At 48.2% G+C, this 22,500-nt stretch overlaps 1 protein-coding gene across 1 annotated transcript in view; it reads left to right on the top strand.

The window, feature by feature from the left end:
* dysf (dysferlin, limb girdle muscular dystrophy 2B (autosomal recessive)) overlaps positions 1-22,500 on the top strand; it is a 40,458-nt gene that overhangs the window by 15,154 nt on the left and 2,804 nt on the right. Inside the window, exons 35-52 of the mRNA XM_053416312.1 lie at positions 86-124; positions 209-250; positions 333-434; positions 531-692; positions 3,665-3,845; positions 3,937-4,010; positions 7,284-7,343; positions 11,886-11,984; positions 15,497-15,625; positions 15,725-15,880; positions 15,989-16,080; positions 16,749-16,919; positions 17,048-17,190; positions 18,453-18,592; positions 18,685-18,773; positions 18,876-18,971; positions 19,074-19,215; positions 21,774-21,873. Coding sequence (XP_053272287.1) covers positions 86-124; positions 209-250; positions 333-434; positions 531-692; positions 3,665-3,845; positions 3,937-4,010; positions 7,284-7,343; positions 11,886-11,984; positions 15,497-15,625; positions 15,725-15,880; positions 15,989-16,080; positions 16,749-16,919; positions 17,048-17,190; positions 18,453-18,592; positions 18,685-18,773; positions 18,876-18,971; positions 19,074-19,215; positions 21,774-21,873 — 2,017 coding nt within the window. The remainder of the gene's footprint in view (positions 1-85; positions 125-208; positions 251-332; positions 435-530; positions 693-3,664; positions 3,846-3,936; positions 4,011-7,283; positions 7,344-11,885; positions 11,985-15,496; positions 15,626-15,724; positions 15,881-15,988; positions 16,081-16,748; positions 16,920-17,047; positions 17,191-18,452; positions 18,593-18,684; positions 18,774-18,875; positions 18,972-19,073; positions 19,216-21,773; positions 21,874-22,500) is intronic.

The raw sequence follows: 22,500 nt of genomic DNA, 5'->3' as shown, positions 1-22,500 counted from the left end.
TCTTCTTCTATTGGAACTTTTCATTCTCTTTCCTTAATCTTTCATATTTTCATTTCTTTAAATTGTGTTCTTTCCTCACCTGCAGGGTGGAGACATCACGACGTCCACACATGTTCTAGACGAGGTGAAACCACCACGACCACAGGAACATTTACACTTTTAGTTCCTTTATTTCACTGATTGTTCTTCATCTCTTCTTCTTCATCAGTTGATGTTCTCAGGATTCCTCACTGAAAACCTGCAGCAATGGGTAAATACGTCTTGTTGTTGTATTTTTCTCCTTGACCCTCTGTCCCTGTCTCACCTCTGTCCTGCGTCTGTCCTGTCGGCAGCCGGAGGAGTCGGACCTTCCCTACCTGCCTCCACAGAGAGAGCCCAACGTCTTCATGGTTCCTCAGGGGATCAAACCTGTTCTGCAGAGAACCGCCATTGAGGTATCGTCAAGATCTCTCATAACTGGTATTACTGTGTTCTGTAATAAGCTTAGGAGCTTGGATTGATAATAAAATACTTCCTTATGGTTCTCTCAGATCTTAGCGTGGGGCGTTCGCAACCTGAAGAGCTTCCAGTTGGCCAGCGTTACCTCCCCGAGCCTGCAGGTGGAATGCGGAGGCACCATGGTCCAGAGCTGCGTCATCCGCAGTGTGAAGAAGAAGCCCAACTTTGACGTCAATAGGCTCATCCTTGATGTGGTGAGAACACGGAGTCGTGCTGTTCCTTCCACGTACACACACACACACACACAGACACACACACATGTAATCAGTGCAGAGGCTTTAAAGGCTAATGAGACGTCGGCTGTGATGTGGTTGACGTCGGTCGTTTGTCATCATCAGAGGAGCCACAATAACGGCGGCGGGGAAAAAGTGCAATCGTTAACTGTTCCTTTCCTTCTTCCAAAAACACGTAGAAGAAGTAGAGGGAGTAACGCCGAGTGTGGATGTTGGCAGACGCCGCTGTTGTCGAGGGAAAAGGTTTCTCCAGTTGTAAAGATGCAGGGTGGAGGGCCTCTTCCATGGCGAACCAGTGGGACCATTACTAATGCAGAGGGTGGAGCTCCGCGTCATGGATGTGGCCGTTTTACAAACGCTGACTGTAGATGCTTTCAAACCGGCCGTCGCTGTAGAACTAGGCCCTAAATGTCCTTCGATCTTGTGCCTCGTAAACCAAACGATGTGCGTATATAACCCTCGAAGGGACGCACCATCGATCCAGATGTGGCTCTAATACTGTTAGAAACATCTGGGACTCAGCAAAGTCATTTGTCTGCTGCCTCGTGGGTCGTGTAGGTCCCAAATCCAGAAATCCGGAGTGTCTGAGGTCACTGGATTCTTCAGTTCCCCAAGGCATAGCTTAGCATCTTTAGCATCTCTGAAACAAGCCCACATGTGTACAGTCAAAATGAAGCTGATGAGTATAGTGAAACATTTAGTAGCTCGAGAAGCAAACACTTTCCTCGGGAGGTGGTGGAGACCAAAACAGAGCTAAAAGTGAGTTTTGGAGTATAGTCTAAATTCACCTCAGAGTTGAAAGTTTGTTGTTGTCTGTTCTGTCCCCAAGTGAAGTGACAGAGGGAGTTTGGGCAAAAGTACAAAAAAATACAAGATGAATTTTGTCAATTTCACATAAAACATAAAGTCAGTGTGAACAAAAGCTCCAGAAAATTGTCTTGGTGTGTATCCACGCTGCTGACAGGAGAAATTGCAGGTTTGGTTTAAAAGCTTTTAACTTCCAGCGTCAGGAAGCCGATCCGAGCCGCGTCCACCGCAGTAATGATGCCCTCTTGTGTTCCCTCCAGTCCTCAATGTGCCCGGGTGACCCACAACGCTCGGCTTCTCTGCCTCCACTCCAGATTGCAGCAAACCACAGGAAGACGCAATTAAGTGTGTTGTTTATGTGGCACCCAAAAGACCCAGGCTGTGGTGACGCTTTCGACGGGGAATAGGTCAGAGCCGGAGGAATGTCACCGCAGGAGCAGATGCTTTCCTCGGTTGCCTCGGAGCAGCTGGAGTCTGCGACGCAGTAAAAGACTTTATTTGCTTTATTGTTACAGCAAATAAACAACTGGAAATTTGCTCTTCCTCTTAGCTAGTTACTTATTTTGTGGTTCAGAGACATTGTTGGTCAGAAATCATTAGATGGTTGGAGCCTGGGGGGGGGGGGGGGGGAGGTCACTTAGTGTCAGCGGAACATTTTCTGACAATGAATTCCCTCGAAACTATGCTACTACTTTTATCCGAGTCCCTTGGGTTTGGTCGTTCCTGCCCTCGGAATAGCTCTGAGCACAGTAAACATTTATTGTAATGGTTTCATTTTGATCTGGTAGATGAGCCTTGTGGCTTTTGAGCCAGATGAGGTCGTCCCCCAGAACAAAACAGAACAATAAAAGAAACCAAGGGTCAAAAGAAACGTTTACATGCTTTATAATCGTCGAACATCCAGGAACTTGAATATCGCAAAGAGCTGTGGGCAATAAACTCAAAAGACCAGGATCATGTTTTGCTCAAGTGATGATTCATCACTCTGACGCCCCCCCCCCCCCCCCCCCCCAAACACACACACACAGTCATTCAAACATATTGATTCCAGCAGATGAATTTACATCCGCCTCAGTGTTTTCTGATGAAAACTGAAACATGGAAACATCACGCACTGGTTTTTCCCTCCCAGCAGCTCCACTGGGTTTAACGTTAACAATGTTAAGTTCTGAAGTTGATCACGTCTGTGTTTCACTGTGACAGCTTCGAGCAGACGATGGAAACCTTCTGATAGTTTCCCCCTCTAGATGCAGAATCCCTTCTGTCGTCACTCTTCATGTGAACAGGACTGAGGTCGTGTGTTGACCGGCGCGCGGCTGCGACTGCCTCCACCGGACCGTGGAAATATGCAGATATATATTTTCCCCTTAAAATTCAGCCCCTGAACCGGGTCCAAGCATTCGACGTTAACAATATTAAGTCGTCTGCGTAAGTGCTTTCGTATGCGGCAGGAGCAGAGAGAAGAAAATGTCATGTGCATAGTTTCCTCACATGGAACTCTTTGAAGGCTCCGACCACAAACCTTCAGCTCTTTCACTTTATTGTGAGTTTAGCATCATCAAGCTCCACTCGAGCTTCTATTAGAGCCGCAGAGGTCAAACTGATTTCCTCCTGTTTTTCCCCCGAGCAGTCGGCAGCTATATTAAGAATGTGGTCGCGGCTGTGAAGACGTGACAATCGAGTATTGAGCAGCAACACCTCAGCTTTCTGTCAGACCCAGAGTCGTCCAATGGAATCAAGCGAGTTCCATCACGTCAGCGGTTTGTTATGACGAGTGTCGAGAGGCTTCTTGAGTTATCAGCTCCGACCTGACGGGTTCAGTGATGGTCTGTTTGTGTTGTGAAGCTTCGACGTGTGTGTAACTGAAGATGTTCACCTTCAGCCGCAGCCGCGCTAACGCAACACGACAAGTTGAACCTCGTTGTCATTTCTGTTTCTAGTAAAAGTTAAACAAAACGACATATAAGATGTTAAGTAGAAGAAATGTTTATGTGGTGTTTGCCAGATTTAGTTTGACCCCAGATGGAGCTCAGTGAGACGTCTCTGGTTGAACCGATCTGCTGTGACTTTGAGAAGATCAACCTTTCTTCTTCCTCTTCCATGTCCTTCTTTCCGTCTCTGAGCAGAGACTTCCATGCGAGGAGCTCTACATGCCGCCCATCATCATCAAGGTCATCGACAACCGACAGTTCGGCAGGAAGCCGGTGGTCGGCCAGTGCACCATCCGGTCGCTGGAGGAGTTCCGGTGCGACCCGGAGGAGGAGCGAGCAGCGGTGGAGGAGGAGAGCGAGCAGGACGGGTGGAGACGTAAGACAGACAGATAGATGAGGACGTGTCTCCAGCAAAGAGGCAAACTGATGATGAATGTGTGTGTTGTTGTGTGTTTGTTGTTGTGCAGGTGAGACGCCTCATTCCCTCTCTGGGGAGGTTTTTGTTGACATCGATGACGAGGAGCCGCTGGTGCCGGATCAGGTAAAACCAACCAATCAGCTCATCGATCATCAGACACTTTCTGAGCAACAGCGCCCTCTGCAGCCACACGCGGTCATTGATTCTGTTAGCCCCAGTGTCCGAGCGATAAGGTGGTCACACACAACACAACTAGACGCTGGATATTACCCATGATCCTCTGCTTCCTGAACCAGAAGAGCTGTAACAAATCCAACAAACTCTGTTTAGAACTCTTCATGTTTAAATGGAGAATCTGGTTTTTAATGATCCACAGTTCAACTTTACTGAAACATTAGTCTTAAGTAACAGTGTGTGTGTGTTTTCATGGCGTGTAAAGGGCAAATATGAAACACTCACTTTCCACAGGGAACCTCTGTGTGTGTGTGTGTGTGTGTGTGTGTGTAATGGCATTTGTACAGTCTTAAATATTGTGTGTGTCCGTATCTAAGTCTAAGTGTGTGTGTGTGTGTGTGTGTGTGTGTGTGTGTGTGTGTGCAGCAGTACAGCACAGCAGCATAAATAAACATGTTCTGACATCATGACATGGCGACCGGCTCTGCGGTCGGGGGGTGCAGCGGGTCGACCACGAGACTCGCGCTCGTCACCGATCATGAACATTTTCTCTCTCCCGGGTTTAAAGAACTTTTTCTCTTCTCTCCAGTTTCTCTCTTTCTTTCTTTCTTTCTCTCTTTCTTTCTTCGGTGATGTGTTAGAAGTTGGAGCGATATGATATAATGAATAAGTCTCTGGCCCCAGTTTATCCTCTGAGGGTTTTATTGATGACGGAGCTTTTAGATTAAAACCCACGTCTGCTGCAGAGACACGAGTGAGAACACGGTGACAGTGAAGGTCTGTGTTGGTGAGGAGCCGGTCGGGGGGGCGGTCGGGGGGGGGGGGGCGGTCGGCACCGAGCGGCCGGCGTAGGAAAAAGTTCTGCTGGTGTGTTTGAGAGCTCCGGGTTTGAAGGTAATGAGCTGCAACATGGAAAACCAGCGAACTGGAGCAACGTTCAAACACCAGGAGTCTGTGCAGGACGTCTGAGTTCTCAGGAAAGAATTCCAAACTCCTGAGTCCCGTGGACCTCCTCACGTCCCTCACGTCTTCTCCTCCTCCTCCTGACCTTTACCTTTCCTCTTCATCCTCCTCTTTACACATCAGTCTCCCACCTCTCTTCTCCTCTCTTCTTCTTTCACCTCCTTCCTAACCAATCTTCTCTCCTCACTTTCCACCAAGGCCTCTTCATTGCCTTTCTTCACCTCATCTTCTCGTCCTCTTCCTCTCACCCTTTCCTACACTCTCATCCTCTCTTGTTCTCACCCTCTTCCTACTTCCTTGATTTCCTGTCCTCCATCCCTCCTCTCACCCTTCTCTCTTTCTCATTGTCCTCACCCTTCCTCTGTCATCCTCCTCTACTTTCTTCTTCTTCCTACTCTCTTCTCTTCATCCTCCTCTTTACACATCAGTCTCCCACCTCTCTTCTCCTCTCCTCTTCTTTCACCTCCTTCCTAACAACTCTTATCTCCTCTTGATTGCCTTCTTCACCTCATCTTCTCATCCTCTTTCTCTCACCCTTTCCTACACTCTCATCCACTCTTGTTCTCTTCTTCTTCCTTGATTTCCTGTCCTCCATCCCTCCTCTCACCCTTCTCTCTTTCTCATTGTCCTCACCCTTCCTCTAGTTTCTTCTTCGTCCTCCCCCTCTTCATCTTCTCTTTCTCCTCCTCTTTCCCTCCCTCTCTCCTTTGTCTCATTGAAGTTCCTCCGTGTGATTACTGAAGGGAAACTGTGACCCCATGTATCCCATACTGTTGATGTGTTGTGTATGTGTGTGTGTTGTGTTGTTGTTGTGGTGCCGGTGGGTTACGGGATAAAACAAAAAGAGAGACACAAAGTAAGGAAGAGAGGGTTTGAAGTAGATGAAGGGATCACGGAGGTGAAGAGCGACAGACAAACCACAACATTGGAGAGAGAGAGCGGGGGGGGGAGGGGAGGATGCCCTTTGATGAGCGACCACATTAAACAACTGTGTGATAGATGGAGTCGGACAGAGAAGAGGAAGAGAACGGGTAGAAGAGAGGTAAAGGAGAGGAGTGTGGCAGATGGTCAGTGTGCTTTGTGTCTCTCTCTCTCTCTCTTTCCCTCTCTCTCTCTCTCTCTTTCCTTCTCTCTCTCCGTCTCTCTCTCTCACACAATTTAATTGCACTGATATAAACACTCACTTGTCGCGTGGACATCGGACAAGTATGAACTAATTTCCGTTTGTGTATGTGTGTGTGTGTGTCTTTGTGTGTTTGTGTGTGATGAGTCCACATGGGGTGTTGAAATCAGTGCACACACCCTGACATCACCCCCCCCCCCCTCCTCCTCTCTACATCTGATTAAAGTGGCCTCAACACAACAGCAGTGATGAAACCGTGCGGACACATTTTGTGTTGTCAACAGAAAAAGCTCTACACAACCAGCGACTTTACAGATTCTGACCAACACCACAACGATTAATCACTTGTGTGTAGTGATTTTAATTTCGACAAGAAGCTCTTTTGTTTTATTCTGATTAGGTGTAAATCTTTTTATCAGTTGTGTGTTAATCTGAACGCTGCGGCTGATTGTGGTCAAACACGGTTCGATTCCCAACGGCTGTTTTAAGGCCTAACGAGGAATCTGGTGAAAGATGAATTTAAAAGACACCAGTCTCAGACCGTGGACATACATGTTCAATAGCACACGTCACACGCAGGCCGTCGTTATGAGTGTGTTACCGGTCTCCTCAAGTATCTACAACAAACAAGTGAAACAAAGTGCGACCACACGTTGTTCCCCTCGCCCTCGTTGTGTGTGTTCACACTAGGTTGTGTGTCCTCCCTCTTCCTGTCGTCCTCCTCCGTTCCCCCATGTGCTCAGCTCCTCCGTGACCTCATGTAAACACGTTGTGTTTCTGGTCCCGGGCTTTGTCGAGCCCGATCAGCGTTACGCACACTCACTTTTTCCCCCCCGCTCACAAAACCGATTTTTGATTAATTGTCGCTGCTTCGAGGGGAACGCACAACGGTGACAGCTGATGTGTTCTGTGTGTGTGTGTGAGTCACTAATAAGTCTGCTGATGTTAGTCTGTAACATCTGATGGTGTTAGCGTAACACAACAGTGTGTCTCTAACACTACACACCCACTTTCTGACTGATTTCCTGTTTAATGCAACTTGTCTTTCTGCAAACGTCTGATCTCACCAGCTGACCTGAGTGTGTGTGTGTTTCTGTTATGTGTGTGTGTTTTTGTTATGTGTGTGTGTGTCCCAGTTTGCAGACGGAGCCTGTTCAGCTATCATTAACCTTTCAGCCTCTAGCTCCAGCCTCCATGTAGGTAACACACTCATCTTCTAACTCATGTCGGCCATTTTCAAGCATGTTTCTTACATTTGTCTTCTTTAATCTCTGGTTTTACCAACGTCCATTAAATTGACCAACTTGGTTCTATGTCCCTTCAGATCTGTGCACATTGGCAACAAGCAGAAATAGACTTTATCTATCTTTTTTTAATCTTATGCAGCAAACTACACGTGTGACACTTGGATTACACATCTAACATTGTCAATTAAGAGCTTTTAATTAGAGCTTTTACAAAAAAAGCACAAATACCTCAGGAGGACTTCTTTAAATTTGATAAAAGTGATTGATCAGAGATGAACTGATGAGAATTCACCGATTTTTTTTTCCGTGTTTCTAATAAGTTTGGTTTTAATGAGTTATTTGATGTTATGAAAACAGCGTGACACATGATGATTGACAGCTGAGACTCGTTATTAGTCGAGTGTGCGTATCGATCAGTAATCCTCAAATCCACAGGGTCACTGTGCTTCACCTAAATAAGCACCATGGCATATTTGCACTATTGCACAAAATTGCACTACTGTTTTTTCTTTCTTCAGCTGTATATATAACTTTAGAGGGAAACCCTGTTTATTAATCAACTTTATTTTGACGCTGAGGTTTAACTCTTAAGTCGTTTGTTCTAAATCGTCCTTTTACTCGTTCTTTACATTTCTCCTCCTTGGTCTCGCTTCAGGAAAATCGAGTGAAGAAATCTGTTTTTTTTTTACAAAGCGCCGCTTGTGGAGCTTTGCGGTTTCAGAAGAAATCCGACACAGACCTCGAGCGGGCGACCACGCTCCCTGTTACATTCTTCCATTTTATTTATCCAAGCCAGGTCAATTTGGAGACTAAGCTTGACCCGGAGCAGACTGTGCACATAAACACACACATGCAGCCGGGCGCTCGGGCCTTGTCGCTCGACAGTAATTGGGGATGATTCCTTTCTCTCCAAACACAGATATTTGTTTTATTAAGGGTCAGATATTGAAACCAGCCAAATTAAAGGCTCGGCTTTCTGCCGGGTCGGGGCCAAAGTCAACAGAGCTGCTACAGATCCTCTCCACCACAAGTCTCTGTAGGCAGACAGTTGCTAAAGGCCGAAGGAGGGATGGAGTCACGAGGGAGGGAGAGAAGTGGCTGAAAAAAGAAGAAGAGGGAACGAATAGAAGGAGAAAAGGAGGAGTGGGAGGAAGGCTAATATCTCGCCACATGCTAAACACACGGAGCAGGTCACGTCTGATGATTCCCAGATTACTGCACCAACCCAGAGTTTGCCTTCAGTCAGATTCAGTTTCAGAGTTGGAGAGCTCTATGAAGCTCGGCTGTCGGGGGGGGTCACGGCTCCTTCAAGCCTCTCGGGCACACACCCCACTCTGAGACTTCTGAGATCACACGTCGCTCGGATGGAAAATGAAAAGTGTGCGTCACGTTTCATAGAAGCCGTCATGTTGCCTCCACTCGATGTGGCTCTCGTGTCCATGTTTTCTATCGGTGACACGCTTCATACGGGTTTGTAAATGTGGCCCGGCTCCGCCATTAATTCCCATCAAAACTATCCCAGTTGGTTGCCAGCCACCAGTCAGGTTTGGTTAAAGTCCCAGTCTGAAATGTTGTAGTTTGCGTCTCGTTCCATAAATCCCGACTGGGCGGCGTTCAAACCAGAGAGACTCACTGAACTGGCTCCGGGCCACGCTCCCAGTTATGATCCCAGTAACGACACTGTGACCAGAAACAAGACGTCAAAATAACTCAAGTAAATCATTGTTGTTTTTCCTGCTCGGCTAATTTCAGCCTCGGACTGATGGAGGCTGCCGCTCAGCTCCGGATCCGACTGTAAGCAGATTGTCGTTTAAATGGGTTTGTGTATTTTCTGATTAGCCTCGGGAGCTGGACTTTAGCTCATTGGATACTTTAGTTTATTAATAATATGATGTAGGAATAATTCAGGGTTTTAAGCTTCTTTCGACTAATTTCCCTCGTCTTTAAACATAATTCTTAATTTGTGGGTCAATAAAGCACTGAGTCTCGAGTCTGGATTATTTAATCTTGACCTGGAAGGATGCCTCCTCTGACCTCTGACCCCTGACCTCTGACCCCGCTGTGGAAGGGGCTTCCCCCCCACAGGGTGTTTATGAAGCCGCTCGGAGCTCTTATGTAAATCCCGTCTCTCTCCGCTCGCTGAGTTCTTGGCAGTGCCAGTCTCGGTCTGGTTAGCCTGGCTTTCCCTGCAGGGCGTAATGATAGGCTGCAAACCACACTGACACCCTGAGCAGACCGCTGCAGCCTGTGAGTGTGTGTCTGTGTGTGTGTGTGTGTGTCTGTGTGTGTGTGTGTGTGTTCGATCCTGACTCCATGCTTAATACACGGTGCAGCCTGTAACGCTCCACCGGCTGTAATCGGCCTGAATCAGGAGTCGTAGACTTGAGTGTACACACCCTCACACACACTGGTGGGCGCACACACACACACACATACACACACACACACACACACACACACACACACACACAGTTTCTGGCGCCCCTGTCATCACTGCTTGGCACCGGCTGCACACAGAGGACGCATTAACACACACCAGACACTTCACGCCTCAGACACTGAGCGCCATGCGTGTGCGTGTGTGTGTGTGTGTGTGTGTGTGTGTGTTTGTGTGTGTGTGTGTGTGTGATGTCTTAGTTCAGCGCCACGTGCTGCCCTTTTCCATGCCATGCTGCCACTTTGGAAAAATGAGGAATTCCATCGTCGTTCCTAATCTGTGTGCGTGTGCGTGTGTGTGTGTGTGTGTGTGTGTGCGTGTGTGTGTGTGTGTGTGCATGTGTGTGTCTTTGTGAGTCTGTGTGTGTGTGTGTGTGTGTCTGTGTGAGTCTGTGTGTGTGTGTCTTAGTCGGTGAGAAGTAGGAGAAAGGGGATTCCACACCAACCCGGTGCCATAAGAGCACTTTTGTTCTACTTTTATCCCGACAAACACACACACATTCGCACACGCACACGCACGAACACACACACACACCAAGGAATAAGTGGTGAATGCGTCACAAGTGTGTTTTCAGCCGAGCGCTCCTCAGAGGGTTGAAGGTTGTAGGGCGGAGACGGGTCGAACTCAAATGTATGTTTTTGTGTGTATGTGTGTGTGTGATCTGTCCCCCTGGTATTCCCCATCTTTGTAGCAGTCGTTTAGTCGTTCCCTCGCACACACACGTGCACACACACACACACACACACACACAAACACACACGTGCACACACTTCTCTCTTGTTGCCAATGTGACCAGACTTTTAGTCAGCTTGATGGATGGAGCTGCTTCACACTTGAGAGAAAAGAAAATTCTTGATAAAAGCAAATAACAGGGTTTCATCCAACGATGTTATATATCTCCCCCCCCCCTTCCCCCCACCCCCCCGAAAACCATATCATATAAAATACAAGGACTTGAGTCCAAACCACAGAAAGACATCAGTCAACATTTCAAAATAAAGACATTTCATCCTCCAGAACAGAAGGACATTGTGAGCTCTGGCCTCAGGATGACTCATCGCTGAGACTCCAGCAGTTTAGAGATTTATTTAGTTTTCAGTTATTTATTTATTTTAACAAATGGCGTTTATATTTCACTTTGGATTGAAACCCTCGCCCTGTTATGAGAATAACTATTAATACACGTGTTGAAAAGCTACTTAGAGTGTTTTTAAATCCTGTAACTTCAGCGTGCGGTTACGCTGAGTCAGCGTTTGTGTGTCTGCATGTGTGAGACGAAATCTAACGTGTGTGTCTAACTTCTCTTTTCCCCTTTGACGTGGACACTAGATGGTTCCCTGGGTAAGTTTGAGAGCACATTTCATTCTATGCTTTAAGCTCAGTGAGAATTATCAGTGCATGATGGGTCATATCCACAATTTAACAAAAAGAGGGTCAGTGGTGAGGGGGTAGAGCGGGTTGGCCACAGGTTTCTGAGGTGTTGGTTTGAATCTCGCCTCCCCAGAAACCTGCTTGTGCTAAAAATGGCACATATGGACACTTATCCGCATATACACACTGAGCGACTTGTCTTTTATTTGATTATTTTTTGTCGTAGCATGTTCCTCTGTGTGTCCCGGCCGGTTGTGTTCACTTTTTGTGTGTTTCCATTCCGGCGTTGCCCGTTTCCATTGCCTCAGAACGCCCTTATACAATGACCTTCACGCCACGGAGCCACCAGAGGCAGGTTTCACTTGTGTTGACGTGAGTTGGCCGAGTTCACGCTGCCATGCGATCACTGGAAAAAACCATGAAAAGCCGGTTTATGAAGTGAGCGGCTCCACAGAGGCAAACAGTGGAGCTGTGAAAGGTCAAAGGTCGTCGGTGGAGTTAGGACCTCAGACAGAATCATGTGAAATCGATGACGTGCTTTTTATTTGAGCTGTTGTGACGAGCTGTGAAATCCTGCTTCTCCAGAATCAGTTTGAATTTGAGTGTCCCTGAATGTCTCCGGTTTGTTGTCGACCTCTGACCTGTGACCTCTGACCTCTGACCTCTGACCATGTGGCCGACAGGGGGAGGAGTTCATGGACTGGTGGAGCAAGTTCTACGCCTCGACCGGAGAGAAGAACAAGTGCGGGACGTATCTGGAGAAAGGCTTCGACACACTGAAGGTATAAGACAGTGTGTGTGTGAGTGTGTGTGAGTGTGTGTGAATGTGTGAGTGTGCGTGCTTTATTTCAGACAAGTAGGTCCATCAGTGTAAAAACTAAACGAAGGTGAAGATCAATAAAGAGGGAAGATGAAGGAAAGAAAGATGGAGACAGTGCAGCTCTTTGTTCCACTGCACTAAAACGCTCACTTAACCAAACATCACCATTTAAATCTCATTTTTGCCGTTTTGCCAGTTCTCATCATCCCTCCATCCCTCCACCCCTCCACCCCTCCATCCCTCCATCCCTCCATCCCTCCATCCCTCCATCTTCTCCTCCTCTCTTCTCATGCCCCGTCCTCTAAGCCCGGCGTCCCCACCGTTTTTTCCGACAACTCCGATGACTCACCCGCGGCGAATTCGCTTCGGGGACGCCACGCTGGGACGTGTGTGTGTGTGTGGGGGGGGGGGGACCGGCGAGGAACCGAGCGCTCGATCACGTCATCCGCAATTCAACGTCTGCCACGGTTCAGCCACCGTCCCGGGAGCCACGCTCTCCATCACCGCCCACGCTCTCCTTAACCCTCGTCCCGATTCTCTCGGCCCGAGTGGCGACCCCCCCCCCCCCCCCCCCCGCCCCCTTCTCGTCTGATGCTCAAACAAATGACGAATCATGTCAGGATCTGGCCGCCTTTTTATTGCTCTTAAATTAGACCTGTAACCTCTCCCCTGAAAGCAGCAGCTCCGTCCTCTCTGTTTTTATTATTCTGTCCTGATTCCATCAAGCCCCTGTGATATCACTTCTCTACATGTTTCCTCACGTTCATTCAACACAAAGGCCCAACTGCTGACTTTCTACAAAAGGGTTTTATGGAGGTTAATAAATCATCTGATCAATTTTGGAAGCAGTGAAACACGGAGCCAGGTCGTGTTTGAGAATCGGCCTCTGACGACCGGCCGGGCTCCAGAGAGAACGTGTCACGTCTTTTCCTGGAGATGAAAACATGGAGACGTGACCGCGGCTCGAACGACTCAACAGAGAACGATAACAACCTGGCCCCGATGGTCTCGAGCCCTCGAGGCCCTTTCCGACTTTCTAGTGGTTGTGTGTTTTCTTTTTTTTGTCGTTCAGGAGGCTTATTAAGTGGTTTCACCGCGGCCGATGGAAACACATCTAAGTCGCTTTTGGAGTTTTTGCGACGTTTCAAAACTTTCCTCGAGATTTCACTTGACAGCTGGATGGAAACTACTGGGATGACCAATGAGCCACTGGTTCCAGCGTCGCCCTCTCCTCCTCCTCCTCCTCCTCCTCCTCCTCCTCCTCCTCCCCCCTCCTCTCAGATCTGCTACTGTCGGGAGGAAGTGAGCCACTGTTTCCAACCTTTCCAGCCACCTTTACCTTCCTCTCACCCCCCCCCCCCCCCCCTGCTCCCTCCCTCGCCCCTCTGCCCTTTGACGCCCGTCGGGCTGCTACTGTCGGCTGAGCCACAGTTTCCAGCGCCGGTCGGACACGAGGTGAAACTCGGCCGCTGCCTCCTCGTCCTCCATCTTCCTGTTTCTGTTTCCGTCCGCTGGGGAGGTCGGTTTTTAAATGAACAAGGGAAACACAGCAAATTAGAAATCTCTTTAAAAAAACGATGAGGCCAAAGGTTCATCCAGCTCAGATAGAGACAATAAGTAGAAACTTATTATCTGCAAAAGTTAAATAGTAATTAAGTACAAGTCAATTTGACGGATCTTTAAACCAGGTCAGGAAACTCCTGTGTTTTCTCCTGAGTGGCTTCATCCCAATTTTCCTTTTCCTCCCCAGTCGTCTTGTTCCCACCTGCTTCTTCCTTTTCCCACTTTCACCTCCTTTGTTCTGTCCTGTTCAATATCCTGTCCCTGTCCACAGTCGAGTCAGATGCTGTTGGCTCGCCGCTCTCCTCCCACGCCGTCACCCCCTCCTCACCTCCCTTCCTCCTCTCCTCCTCTCCTCCTTTTCTTCTCTGACTGTACAACTGTTTCCATCCTTGTTATGACTTCGCTTCACGTCCCCCCCCCCCCCCCCCCTGTCACCTTCTCCTGACCTCTCCTCCTCTGGTGATCATTACGACGGTGAGCCAGTGTTTCCAGACCTGACTCTCACACCTCCTCAACCTCAGCATCCATCTCCACAGAAATACTATTTTAAATATGTAATAACTCATTTTGGAGAAGAGAAACAAAAGACCTGAAGAGAAAAGAGGAGAGAGAGAGATCGTAGGAGCTCATTGGTGTCTTTAAGATAAGGTTAAATAATAAGATAAATCATCTTTTATGCTAAGCTACGTGAGGTGGACGCTAGAAACAGCTTCATATTTAGACATTAGGATATTTTCTAAAATTTTGAATTCTCAGGGTTTTGATTTTTTCGGATTGAGTTTTATAATATGTTGATTTCTCGAACCTCTCTCTCTTCGTGCGGAGATTCTCCTCTTCTCCTCCTCTTCTCTGGTTCTGGGTTTGGTGTTTGAATCGTGGAATGAAACCTTCAGCTGTTCCCAGACCTCATCATCCGCCCTCATCACTCGTTCTCCAAACCCCCCCACTGTCCTCACCCTGCTTCTCCAACTCTCTCACCGTCGACTGTACACCCTCCACGCCTCTCCTCCTCCTCCTCCTCCTCCTCCTCCTCCCTCTTCCTCCCGCGTCGCTCTTTCCTAACTCACCCCTTTGTTTCTTAATTAAATAAAAAGTGACAGTGGAGGGAAATCATCTCGTTGCTTTCTCCCACATTTCAACTCATTTTAATAAATCAGTTTTTTTTCTGCTTTGGGAATCGAACACACCAACGATTCATCATATGAGGAGTGACAGCTCCATGTTGATTTTAAAATGACGTGTCATCAAATAATGTGACTGCTGATAAACTGGGGAATTATTAAAACACTGGAGGAAAGAAAACCAGTTGAACAAGATCATCCCAACACTTCTTCTTCTTCTTCTTCTTCTTCTTCTTCTTCTTCTTCTTCTTCTTCTTCTTCTTCTCTCCTCCATGTTAACCTTTACCTTGAATCCTCTCCCTCTTCTCAGCACAGTAGTGAACCGATGTTTCCAGCTTGTTTTCTAACCGTTCCCCTTTTCAGCGACTCACCACAGAGCTGTCACACACCGATGATAGGGAAAGAATGAGGGAATGTGTGTGTGTCTGTGCGTGTGCGACTGATGTAAACAAACTAATGAAAACCAATGAATCTCTTTGTGCGTTTGACACATGGACGCCCCTGCCCTGATACACTATGTACACATTTACACACACACACACACACTGTGTCGTGCCAGCCGCTGCAGTGCGACTCTAATTTAGTGTTGAGTCGCACTTGGCTGTGGTTTTAATCCAATACCAGTGGAATTACATTGGACCATATTCAGCGATGATGCCATGAAGTTACACACTGCCACAGTGAATAATTCACCTTAAGCCCAGAAACCAGTTTGTGTGCCTGAGCATGTTGTGTAGATGAACACTTGTCATGTGTGTATCAGGTGTTGTCGTCTCCTCCTCTTCCTCAGGTGTTTGACCGGGAGCTGGAGAAGGTCGAGGGGTTCGGGGGTTTGTCAGATTTCTGTCAGACGTTCAAGTTGTTCAGAGGAAAGACTCAGGACGAAGGAGAAGATCCGTCGGTGGTCGGGGAGTTCAAGGTAAAGAGTTCAAGTCTTCACGTCCAATCACAGATCATCACATGACCTCAGGCCTCAGCACGCCCCCTGCTGATTGGCTCTCGTTTCCTCCACCAACAGGGCATGTTTAAGATCTACCCTCTGCCACACGACCCCTCGGCCTCCGCTCCCCCCAGACAGTTCAGGAAACTTCCTCCTAACGGCCTCGAGGAGTGTTTGGTCCGGGTCTACGTCATCGAGGCTCAGGGGCTGCAGCCCAAAGACACCAACGGGAAGGTGGGAGGAGGAGGAGGAGGAGGAGGAGGAGGAGGAGGAGGAGGAGGAGGAGCACATCGTTAACTGAAGACTAAAGAAATGAGTCAAATGAAGTCTTTGTGTTTTCAGTGTGACCCGTATGTGAAGATAACTCTGGGGAAACAGAGCGTCAACGACCATGAGAACTACATCCCCTGCACCCTGGACCCGGTGTTTGGAAAGTACGTGACTTCATCTCTCTCTCCGGCTCGATCCACAGTGTCGCTGACGGACACTTCCTCTAATGAAACCACGTTCAAATCTGCTGGATTCAGATTTTTATTTAGATCTGCAGAAAGATAGCTCACAGTCAAATAGAGAAAGAGAGAGATCCATGGATTATTCCCTAGGATTTTAAAGAAGTGAGTTCAGATCCACATAAGAATCTGAATCCTTCAGAAATTAAATATTCGAATCAGTGGTCGTCTCCTTTTTAAACCATTTAACACTGACTGCAGAAATATGAACTTCTCCACTTCCCTCTCTGCCACATTTCCGGTGGACACCTGTAGGGGTCGCTACACTCACACTGATCACAGCAGCAGAACAGGAACTGAACTCTTTTCTAAACCTGGAGAAGTTTCTTCTTCTGAGGTCAAATTAAATGTTCAGATTTCTTCTTCCTCGTCTCTTTTTGATCAGATGATTTTGATCTCAGGCTGGAAACTCTATCTGACTGAACCTGAATGTCACGTTACATGAATATCGTGTAATATCATATCATACAACAACCTCATGTGCGACTGAGGTTAACAACACATCCCAAGAAACATCCCATCAAATCAAATGTCATCTCCAGACGTCCAGATGATCCCAGCTCTCACCCTGTCTCCATGTTCTTCTCCTCCAGGATGTTTGAGCTCCCGTGCTCCCTCCCCCTGGACAAGGACCTGCGGGTGATGATCTACGACCACGACATGCTGACCAGGGACGAGAAGATCGGGGAGACGGTGATCGACCTGGAGAACCGCTTCCTGTCCCGGCACGGGGCGCTGTGCGGCCTGCCGCGGTCCTACTGCGTGTGAGAGGACAGCTCAGGAGTCCATCTGTCACATGATCAGATCCATCTTCTGTTTTTAATGAGTGACACCCTCCTCTCTCTCTCTCTGTCTTTTCTCACGCTCTCTGTGTGTGTCTCTCGCCCATCAGGTCGGGGGTGAACCAGTGGAGAGATCAGCTGACCCCCCGACAGCTCCTGGGTCGAGTGTGTGAGAGACGGAACCTCCGGAGACCGGTCTACCAGGACGACTGCGTCCTCTTCAGAGGAGTCAGATACACGGCCGCTGACCTCGGTGGGTCTGTGTGTGTGTCTGTGTCTGTGTGGGGGTGTGTGTGTGTGTGTGTGTGTGATTGAGTGAGTGGAAACCAGTAAGACTGAGAGAGGCAGTGAAGGATCAAGTTCATCCATCCCTCCATCCATTCCTTTTCATCCCCATTTTCCTCTCTTTTCCCATTGTCTCTCATCATCTCCCTCCCTTGACCCCTCATTCCTTACCTCCTTATCTCCTTACCTCCTTTCCTCCTTCCATCCTTCTTCTCCTCCATCCATCCTCCTCTTCTTCTACTGAAACTGCAGAACTTTGGCGGAGGACAAAGTGGTGGAGGATGAAGGAGGAGTGGAGTTAAATCACAGGACCACCTGAAGAGCGGAGCCACGAGATTAATATTCAAGATTCATTTACACACACACACACACACACACACACACACACAGACACACACATGTTCCGTGGCTGGTGTGCGATGCAAGGTCACGGTTGTCGTTTTGGTGATTTATGGTACAACTTTAGAGTGTGTGTGTGAGTGTGTGTGTGTGTGTCTTTGTGTGTTTGTGCGGACGAGCCAAAGTCAACACTCGTGGTCGCTCTCGGTTACCGAGGAGCCGCCGCGTTCTCTTTCCAAAGTTGCCGCGGTTACCGTGCGTCAGCCTCCTGTCCGTCAAGCGGCTGATTGGCTCCTCCCCTTCTCTCTCCATCACTTTTTTTACTCCTTCTCTCCTCCTCTATCTCTCCATCCTTAACCTTTTCTCTTTCCCTTCTTTCTCCCCCGAGTTTCCTGTTTCTTCTTCCTTCCTCCTCCACCTCCACTCGCTTCTCTTCACACTTTTCTTCCCTCCTTCCTTTCACTCTCTCTGTTTCTCCCTCCTCCTCTCTTCATTTACCTCATAGTCATTATTCCTTCTACTCATTTCTAATTTCTATCACTCTTCTCTTCCTCCCCTCTTTCCTCCTCTTCCTCTCTCAGATGAGGTGACTCTAAGTCATAAACTTTTGACGTCTGCTTGATATTTTCATTTTGTTTGGAAGCAGCAGAGTTTTTCCTCGTTCGTTGTGATGCAGCGTGTGTGTCTGTGTGCGTGTGTGTCTGTGTGCGTGTGTGTCTGTGTGCGTCTGTTTGTATGAATAATGAATAATTCCTATGTGAACCAGTCCGCCCACTGTGCCGTCTTTCCATTCTCCACTTTGGGAGAGCTGTGACCTACACTTAAACCTTAACATGTGCATGTGACTGTGACTGTGTGTGTGTGTGTGTGTGTGTGCGCGTGTGTTTTCAGACGACAAAAATGTGTGTAAGCGTCACCTCGGTCCACTGAAGGAGCGTCTGTCGCTCCACATCCTGAGGAAACTGGGGCTGGTCCCTGAACATGTGGAGACCCGGCCTCTGTACAGCCCGTTGCAACCGGACATCGAGCAGGTAACACACGTTCGATTCCCTCACGTTCCGGTCTGTTCCCTCCTCCTCCGCCTCCACACGTCTTTTCATTGGCTGTCCGCTCTGTCCTTCAGGGCCGTCTGATGATGTGGGTGGACCTGTTCCCCAAGTCCCTGGGCCCCCCCGGACCCCCCTTCAACATCACGCCACGCAAGGCTAAGAAGTAAGTACACGACCAATCAGACATCGAGTCCAATTAATCAATCAATCAATCAACCTGTCAATCATCTGTGTAGTGGAGTTAATGACGTTTGTTCTTCTTCAGGTTTTTCCTGCGCTGCGTCATCTGGAACACCAGTGATGTCATCCTGGATGATGTCAGCATCAGCGGCGAGAGGATGAGCGACATCTACGTGAAAGGGTTCGAGGAGCATCCCCCCCCCCCCCCCCCTCTCTGATCCTCCTCCCCTCGAGTAGAGACACCTCACTAACGTCCTCATTGTCTCCGTCCTGTGTCTCTCAGGTGGCTGGACGGTCACGAACACCTCAAGCAGAAGACGGACGTCCACTACCGGTCCCTGGGCGGAGAGGGCAACTTCAACTACAGGTTCCTGTTTCCCTTCCACTACCTCCCAGCGGAGCAGCTGTGTGTCGTGGACAGGAAGGTGAGAGGGACTTGATCCTGTTTGTTAGAACCAAGCTGCTGAATAACTCTGCTTTGATATGAACAAACCCAATTAGGTTCATTAGGTTCAGAATCTGAGCAGCAGGGATCGGGGGTGGAGCTGCAGTGGGGCTCTCGACCAATCACAGGTCCATCAATCATCAATTCACTCCATTCCCACTCAAGATCTTCCACACAGAAACAAACCAGTTGAAATCCTTCATGTAACAAACAGATTTTAAAAAACCCTTAAAAATCTTTAAATCTTTCTTATTTCAGCTTTTGCTTTGTTTTCCTCCTCTCGTTTGATTCAGTTGTGTGTTTGATGGTTTTAACACTTCACGCTCGAGGACACACAAAACCGAAACACACGTATTTCAAGCTGCTCCACTCGCATCAAATAAAAAAGTTCTCTATAAACACGTCGACACGGATCCAGGACTTGTGGCGAAACCATCAGACGCGGGACCTCCTCACTAATCTGCCGTGATCTACAATCAAGTGAATTAACGAGGTGACGTGTTCACAGGGAGGACGAGTGAGCGAGGCCGTTACTGGATCTCTGAGACCCAACAGAAACACCGAGTGAAGAGCTAAAACAGCATCGCACTGAAACGTGGAATAACAACGTGGCCGTCGCTTGCTTTGCTTGGCCCCCGGCACCGAGCCTCTTTAGCCGCTCGCAGCCGACATGCTTTACGATGGCGTTCGCCGGCCGGGAGCAGCGTCCTCAATCAGGCGGCAGCTGAAAAGACGAGAGGGAGCGTTAAATAAGAAAGAAGGAGCCGGGTGGAGGGGGGGTTCTCTCCAGAGCAGAGCCGGGGCCAGGAGCCTGAAGCCTCGGCGCTCGGTGATTTAATCTCTGAGTCACCGGACGGATCAGCAGCGGCATCGACACCCGGCAGCGTCACACTGTGACGGGTGAAGTCGGAAAAAACTCTGAATTATTATTGTTCCTTTTCCAGAGAAGTGACTTTAACCGATTAAACTTCCACAGCTAAAGATTATTCTCCCTGCTTTGAATAATTAAAACGACTTCTTTACTGTCGAGTGGAGCTGCCCCATTCATTTTCTGTCAATCCATATTTAATAACTTTCACAAATACGTAAACATCCATGGAAACATCGGATATTTAACTCTGCTTCTCTCTTGAGGCTTTAGACTTTATTACGAACTCATCAAACTAAATAATCACCGAATAATTTGAGGAGGAAAATAAGTGAGTGAGTAAAAATTGGTTTATTGGTTTGATCAGTGTGTAATTAAGTGGAATATTGTTGCCGCACTCTTATGCCAATAAAGTTTATTTGATTTTAAGAGCGAGGAGACGCAACCCGACTCTGTACTGGCAACAAGAGGGAAGTTGATTGATGCTGTTAGATATTGCAGAGAGCAGCTACACACACACACACACACACACACACACACACACAAACACACACACACACACACACACACACACACACACTCGTCCATACAGCGTCCCGCCCTGCCTGTGAAAGCTGTGGAGTGATATCTTAATGTACTTGGACTGAGTTTGTGGGTAAAGTGAGACACACGGACACACACACACACTCACAGACACACACACAGGGTGTTTACTGGTGTGGTGTTCTGACGTGTGTGAAGCACGAGGTGGATTTAGACTGGGACGTGGGGACTGGGTGTGAAGTCATGATGAACTGGACAGAGACGACTCCATTCATCACTTTCACACACTGCACAGGAAGGAGATGATTGTTTCTGCGAATTTGCCCAAAATCTGATTTGCTGTTCGGGAAAAAACGTAAAATGATTGAAGGTGAAACTTCGTAGAATTTATTTGCGATGACATCAGGAGGCTCAGAGTTTCCACGTTGACGTCTTCGTCTTCCACGTGTTCGGCTCCTCTTCTTCATCCTGAGGTATTTGGATTGTTCCGGTTAAAACACTTCTACAGAGAACTTCCAGAGCAACTCCATCAAACTTCTGGTTCTCACATGCAGCTCCTCCAGAAGGTGTCATGAGAGCGTTCAGGTCTGAGGTGTGAGAGTCACCTGATGATCTGAAGGTCGACTGAGCGAATGGAAAGAGAACGAGAGGATGTGTTGGTGAGCAGCAGCTGCAGAGTGAAGTCCATTAGCTCCGAGGTGACACCGGGTTAGACACTGTCTGACAGCCTAGTGTGAATCCACCAGAGGTGATAATAGCTTTAATACACACACAGACACACAAACACACACACACAGACACACACAGCTCCATGGAAGTGGACGTGTAGTGAGAGATGTGTCAGGAAAGTGCCGTTCCAAACTGAGAGGACACGTTTTCCCAGGATGCTTTGCTCTCGCTCGTCCTCATCACACACGGAGAATAATTAGAACGACAAGAAATGACGAGTCAGGAAATCTTAAACACTCCCAGTGGATCCTAAAGAAAAGGGAGAAAATTAAAGGTCAATAGAATATAATCTCTCTCTCTCTCTCTCTCTCTCTCTCTCTCTCTCTCTCTCTCTCTCTCTCTCTCTCTCTCTCTCTCTCTCTCTCTCTCTCTCTCTCTCTCTCCCTCCCTTTCTGCAGGAACATTTCTGGAGCGTCGATAAAGCCGAAACCAAACTGGCTCCGAAACTCACCGTCCAGATCTGGGACAACGACAAGTTCTCCTTCGACGACTACCTCGGTAACACACACACACACACACACACACACACACACACACACACACACACACACACCACAGCTGTCTACACAAAACCACTTCAGTTGTCTCGTCTATCGTTTCCATTTCTACTTATTGCAATTTTCATTTACCCGAATATATTGAAAGTTTTACTGCAGATGGTTTGTACCTGTTCAAGGATTTAGTTTTTGGACAGTTCAACAGTTTCTCCTCGTGTGCGACTGTGATCACATTTATCTTCAGGATCAACTCCCGTCAGTTTCCGCTGTGTCGGCACATTTCACACAGAGAGGAAGAGCTCGTCTTATTTTTTCTTCTCCTCCCTCGAGCTGTCAAGATGTCTGCCTTCCCTTCACCCCTGACGCTGCCCCCCCCCCCCGCCGGGCCTCTCCTCTCTCACTCCGCCTGCCTCACATCATCTTCTCCTTCTCTGCCAGAGGAGAGGGAGAAGATGACGGCCTGGAGATCGAGCTGGAGGAGGAAGATGAGGAATCCAGACTCTGATCTGTTCCTGTCTCTCACCGTCCAGCCCTCTGCTCAGCGGCCATTTTCCCCTCCTCGTCCAGCCTGCGGGCGTGTCACCACCTCAAAGCGTTTTTTTCCGTGCCTGTCTGTCGGCAGCTCGTG

Source organism: Pleuronectes platessa, chromosome 23, assembly GCF_947347685.1.
Source record: "Pleuronectes platessa chromosome 23, fPlePla1.1, whole genome shotgun sequence".
NCBI lineage: Eukaryota > Metazoa > Chordata > Actinopteri > Pleuronectiformes > Pleuronectidae > Pleuronectes > Pleuronectes platessa.
Note: the sequence above shows the minus strand (reverse complement) of the source record. Positions and strands in the feature narration are given on the sequence as shown.